Source organism: Athene cunicularia (genome assembly GCF_003259725.1).
Source record: "Athene cunicularia isolate RWA chromosome 7 unlocalized genomic scaffold, athCun1 chr7_part1, whole genome shotgun sequence".
NCBI classification, from domain to species: domain Eukaryota; kingdom Metazoa; phylum Chordata; class Aves; order Strigiformes; family Strigidae; genus Athene; species Athene cunicularia.
Window position 1 is genome coordinate 30,904,784 of NW_020799107.1, and position 6,585 is coordinate 30,911,368.

The following is a 6,585-nucleotide window of genomic DNA, read 5'->3' on the forward strand; positions in this document are numbered from 1 at the left end:
CAACTCCTTGCAGAAAGTTACAGATAAATCAGCTTTTTCTAAGCGTTTACTGAGAAGAGATTCTAGTTTCTTAGCACAGTGGTGTGTGAAGAGTTAACAGGCAAAGCCAGTGAGATATGCTATAGTGAGCTGTCAGACTTGCTGCAAAATTAGGTGTTGATTATTTTTCCCTCTCTCTCTTGAGGGCCCTCTGTATTCTCAGCTTTTATTTGAACACTTTCAGCTGTACGCAGTGCTAAATGTGAAAGCAAAAGGCTCTAGAACATCAAAAATGGAATGCCTGTGTATTTTTTATCAGCCAAGTGGAGATACAATTATGAAATAACTCTTTCAGTTCTATTTGTCATATCGTTAAGTAAAATGACAATTTAGATTCACTGTGGGTTTTTTTGTTTCAGTTGTGGGAAAAGTTCTAGAAATTACTGAGCTGCCAGAAGGCATAACTCGTGTGGAAGCGGAAAAACTATTTGGAGAACTTTTAAAAGTTGGTGCCAAGATCCGGTGGCTAAGGGATTCACAGTGTCTACAAACACAGCAGCAGCAGCACCATCGTCGTTACTGTGGCAGTGGAGACAGTGGTGTGAACACTGAGCCATCCAAACCTAGTGACTTGGCTTCCACTTACACGGTTCTAGCTACGTTCCCTACAATGTCAGCTGCTCAGAATGCGTTGAAGAAACAAAGTAGTACCTCAGTGAACAAGTTCAGGCTGAGAACAAGCAAGAAGCACTACGACTTTCATGTTCTGGAAAGGGCTAGTTCTCAGTAGCAGTTACATCAGTGGACACTCAGCCTTTACTACTTCCATGTCCTCCGCTCCTTGATTGGCTTGATGTTTTGGGGTTGCTGGTCTCTTCGCAGAGACTCCGGGGATGTTTTGTCATATGACATTAGCCATTGAAGAATAAATAACCCAGTGATCCAGCAAGATGAAGAAGAAAAATACAGAGTTAATCCCAGACAACAGCAAGGAATCATCTTTAAGACAGGCAGCTTTCTACAAGGAATGCTGTTGGAATGCCCCCTACTTTTATAGTAGTTTTGTTTTATATTTTTGAATTCTTGTATCAGATCCAAAGTTCTATTGTACAGCAAACGTTCATAAAAATCCATATTCAGATTTGTATTTTATAAGCCCTTTTCACAGCCAGCACACAGCTGTCCATTCCAAGGCAGGAACCTGAGGATTGGTAGAGGGGAAAAGAGAACCATTTTCAAGAAACTCCACTCATTTTCTAGCAAACTACCCCAAATCTTCAAGTTAAACTGTTCTTTGTCCCTTGTGATTTTGTTTTGGTTTTTTTTTTCCTTTGGTAAGAAAAAAAAAAATATATAATTTTAGTAACTAACTCCTTAGATGGTCATTTTCTTTTGAGATTCATTCAAGCAGTGTCAAAAGAAATTACAAGTAGGTTGTACCCTTGAAGGATTCACTTCTGATCCAGCAAGTTTAGTAATTATTTAAAGGAGAATATGAATAAGTTTCAAAGAATGTTCACTGAATCACATTTTAATATTTCTTCTTTTTAGCAAAAATGTGAAGAAACTAAAATATATCTTCACAGGTGACAAAATGTTTGCACTTTAATTGTGTTCCCACCAGTATGGATCTCTTTCTCTTCCTTTTCACGCTAAGATAATTGTGTTTAAGTGCTGGAAACCTTTTTAATGGTTTAAGTTTTCATCATTTGCAGATGCTCACTGGACGTTAAAAGATTCATTGCACATAAATGAAACAAACTTTTTTCAATTTGTGTAATTTGCAAGGCTGTACAATGTGTGCTGATGCAAGCCTTTTTCAGTTCAAGAAAATAAATGTTTACAAACAAACTTTTTCAGTGCCCTTGTTTAAACTTCTAGGAGTCTTCTGAAACCTGGATGAACACACATTAATGGTTTGGATCCCTTCAAATATGAGAAAAGAACTTTAAAATAACACAAATACTAGAAGTTCTCAAAGAACCACTACTGCTCTTCCTCTTGAAGCATTTATTTATGTTATCCTGCCCTTCATCATTTTAAAATGTTTCCCTATGTAAGTAAAAAGAGAGAGAAATTGATCAGACACCATAAGGGACTGCTCCTGTTTTTTTTTATTTTTAGGCCAAGCATTGATTTGCTGTGCAGAAGAGCAACTACTTGTTCCCTTCTTAAGGCTATCACTTTGTAAAAGATGCATTTCTAACTTCTGTAAGCAGGAACTCAAGGCAAAAGTTATGTTTAAAAACATTTTACAGAGGAGAAGTAAAGCGTGGATTTCAATCTGGTACACAAAAATTCCTAGCCCTGAACAACCACACATAAACACATGAAGTGGCAAGAACAGTCCTATGTATGTTCAGTTCTTAAATCCTTTGTGTGATGAATCCAAGTACTAGGAAGAAAACTGACCTGTCTGGGAATAACGTAGCCTAATAAATTAGGTCGGTGGGATTTGATTCTGCAAAATGCTGTAGCAACAGGCATGTATGTGACTAATGGTAAACTTACATGCATATTCCACTCAAAGAGGGGGAAATGTTCAGCTTTGAACCCCTAGCTGAAAGCTGAACTGACTTATCCCTATCTGTTTTTCTAAAAGGATGGTATTTCTGAGCATTTGAGTTCTTAGGCTACTGCTTGACTGAATATACTACTTGAATGAGGGGGATATGTGTCTTCCTCCTTGGGTTGGATTGCTGTAGTTCACTGCCCCCAAAACCAAAGATAAGAGCCCTAGCTTAGGCAGATGATAAAATTCTCCTCCTCTGAACAGCCCCAAGAGAATATGAGTAACACACAGGTTCCATCACGGCCTCTTGCTCATTTCCATTTAAGATTATGGTTTTAATCCTGTAAAAGTAGTTAACAGATTAAAGGTCTGTAATGACAGGTGTCACAGCCTAGCGAGGCAGCTGCCTCCTGTGGCTAACACATTCCAGGACAAGGTTATCCATGGTTGTTGAAGAGCAGTCAAGAGCTGAGAGCTTCCATCTATTCTGAATGACCTAAGAACTAAATCTAACATCAAACCATTTCCAAAGAATGCTGCATGACTTCATTTCATAACTTTTCCCATAATAACCACAGAGAAGCAAGTGTAATGAGAGGTAAGCATGGAGAACACAAGCAATCCAAACAATGGGAGGGGAAGAATACATTGATGAGCAATAAGGCCCAGCAAATATTTAATTCATAGAATCACAGAACAAGCCAGGTTGGAAAGGACCTCAAAAGATCATCTGGTCTAACCTTACACAGGAAAGACAGCCTAGGTAAGATAATTCTTATCGAGTAAGTTGTAAACTTACCCTGGAAGAAAGAATTAAAAGATTCAAATCCTTAATGTGATACTTAACCTACAATTACTGCAGGCAGGTCCCCCTTCCTGAGTACATTTCCCCCTGTAAAACAGGGGCAGTTAAATTTTTTTTTGATCTGTACATGCTGATATGAGCCACACAGAAATAATTAACAGAACTTCAGAAGTGTCAAATGCCTCTGATGTCTACAGGGGGCACAGAAACTAAGTACTTCTGCTTTACAATATTGTTCATTCTCAATTTTGTGCTATTTCATTCTCCCTCTAGTAAGTGAATGGGGTGTAAGCTCTAACCAAGCCCATTTGTACCTTCCTGGCTTTCACACTTCTGCCCCTTTTTTTTTTTTTTACTTAAAACACACAAGCCTCAGGACTGTATACAAAACCCATGGCACTAGATTTGTTCCAGAGATTTGGATTATGTTCGAGAAAGCAAATAAATGCACTTTATGACATGAAATAGACGTTGTCTGTGAAAGTAGCATTCTCAAATTTTCTAGTCCTCTAGTGTATTTGAGCTTCCTGTCATTTACCATTAAAGCCATTTTAAAAGCAAACAGTGGCAAAAGGGATTAAGTGGGGACTTAAATTATATTGCAGTAGTTTAATACATTTCATTTGATTGGGAACACATCTTACAACTTTTACAGCTGAGGAAAAAGCACTGGAAGAACAACCAGAAAAGCCAAACCAACCTGGCTATTACCCACTCCACCAAAGGCTACTGTGTCTTGATTTTAATTTTTAATTGATATGGTTATATTACTGTGTGAAATGCATCCCCAAGCTGTGATCAGATTCAGCGTTATTTGTGATATTACATTAAAATTGATAATACAGTATTAGGAAAACAAATTTAAGCTCCATACTCTAGGAACACTCTAACCCCCCAGCTGTGTGGTTGGATTCGGGTGGATGGTAATGGCACACCCATGAATCTGCTCATAGCCTCCACATGGCTGCTGAGCTGCAGCCTCACGTGCCTCATGTTTCAGTCAGACTGGACTGGTATGAAGTGAAACGTTGGCAATGGGCATCTTGCATCTTACCTGAGACTCCCTGAGCAAATTTAACCTATTATAATCTGAAATCCTTTTCTTTCATTCACACACTTAGAAAATTATCTAAGAAGAGAAACAGGGGATCATCTACGAAGAACGAAATATGGCAGGGTGGTGTACTGAAGACTGTAGGGCTTAAGTGTTTCTACCTGCAACCACCCCTAGTCCTACTGGCCTGTGGTTGTTTCAAGACCCAGGTGGTACAGGGCAGTGGTATGTAGGTGGGAGTTCAGTTTTGTCAAATCACAAGAATTGTTTAGCTTGATGAATCCAATAAGGTACTTTGATATACAACATGCCTTTCTTCTTTTTTTTTTTTTCCTTGCACTATTCAAATAACTATATACTTTACCTATCTAGTAATGCAAGCCGCTTCCCTCTCAAGGTGGCATAAATAGATACATTCTCATGACACTCATCTGTGCCTTAAAACTTCACATTTGACATGTTTGTTGTTTTGAGTTAATCTTGTACCACCTTGTTTGGATGTCTGAAAGGGAGTCATAATTAAAATTGCAACTAACTTCTTTTATAAATATCTATTTTAGCTCCATGACTTTTTTTTTTTCCCCTAGAAAACTGGTATGGGCTGTTATTTCCTGTATTTAATCCTAAGGCAAAGAATGTTTATATCAAGTTTTGGAGAAAATTGATCACCTTTATGTTTCAGGTCACAAAAAATTACTGTAGCTGAAATTTTTATGTTTCTACCTGAGAAAGGACTTAATTCAAACCCTTCAATGTTTCTACAGCTCAGTCTTCATGAAAGTTGATGTGCTGCCTCTGTTCAATATGGTGTTCCTACTCACATTTAAAATGGTTTGGGGATTTTTGGCTATTGATGTCTGCAAGTATAAAGTTAAACCACACACTGTCAATGTGACTTCGTTTTGGAAGCCTTATTTCTTGGATGGAGACCAGAAGCCTTAAAAGGGCCTAATTTCCAAAACATTCTGAAAATTAAGTCCCTTTAAGTTCTGGTATTCTGGAACCTGAAAGTCATTATTCACATCTGAAAACTTCAAATGCAAGGTCCAGTCTAAATGAAGTTGCCTCTTGGCTCACTTGACACTGTATGCAATCACGTTCTTACACATATGAGCCTCCTTTTAGTTCAACGTCTGCCTTGTGTGTTTAGGCTTGTAGGGCTGGAGTTTGGACCTGACTTTGTTTGGCAGCCCTTTATTAGCCCTTTATTTTACCCCGCTTGTAACTACTTGATGTTTTGCGATGTTTGCCGTTTGTCAAAATTTCTCAGGTTGATCTTGCTTAAGAGTGGATCTTGCTTAAGAGATAATTGTTAAAATTTGGTCCAGGGCACAAACACTTTAATGTTTGCCGCTTTTTTTCAATTTTCAGTCTTACTGGTAAAGCACACAAGCCTAGTCATTATATGGGATGCATGCAACTGTAATGAACTATTTCTGCACTTCTGAAGAGAAACTTGAATGTCAGATAAGACTAGTGCTGTAAACCAAAGAGCTATATAGGAAAAATCTGTATGTTGCTGACAGATGTACACTTTTAAAACTGGTATAAATTATAAAAATAAACTGTGCTGCTGTGGATAATGCTTAACAGTGAGGTTTATTCTTAATTCAGTTCCCATGCCCTAGTTAAGTGAGAATCTGAATTAGACTTGGGATACACTGTGCTGAGAGTAGCAAAATTTTTCAGACTCAGGTCCAATGGAGGTGGAAGGCATGCTAGAAGCTGGCTGAAGCATGGACTAGCATCAACCCTAAGTGATCAGTTATATTTGAGTTCCTAAAATTTCTTGTCAGCTAACATTAAAAAAAAAAAAAAAAAAAGCAGCAGTATTATACATCATACTTGAATTACAGAGGACTTCAGTTTGAACTTGAGAGGGGAGACACTGGCATTCTGCTTCTTTCTGTATCAACTTTTGCACTGGTTGGAGGGTTAATTAGGGAGGTGGTATACAGTACAGCCTTGCCCTTCTGATGGTCTCCAAATTATCTACTCTAAGAAACAGCATTAAGTCTGCTATGATAATCTATCATACTGATTTGTACAGACTAGGAAATACACCAGAGCTTGTCTCCTTGTTCACTCAAATTTGTTGCCTATTTACTTGGCTTAAAGTGATACTTTGATTTGTTAATGAACCATTGATTGGTTGAAGCAACAATGCAATTTAAAAAAAGAATTGACTAATAAAAATATTTTCCTTTTTCCTTTTTCATCCAAGTAGATCTGTGC

At 37.9% G+C, this 6,585-nt stretch overlaps 1 protein-coding gene across 11 annotated transcripts in view; it reads left to right on the forward strand.

Annotated features, from left to right (window-relative positions):
* Nucleotides 1-1,828, forward strand: part of R3HDM1 (R3H domain containing 1) — an 86,598-nt gene extending 84,770 nt beyond the window's left edge. For all 11 annotated transcript variants that reach the window (XM_026853143.1, XM_026853149.1, XM_026853147.1 and 8 more), the window contains one exon: nt 399-1,828. In XM_026853143.1, the coding sequence (XP_026708944.1) occupies nt 399-769 (371 nt within the window). In that variant the 3' untranslated portion in view covers nt 770-1,828. The remainder of the gene's footprint in view (nt 1-398) is intronic.
* Nucleotides 1,829-6,585: the final 4,757 nt, after the last annotated feature.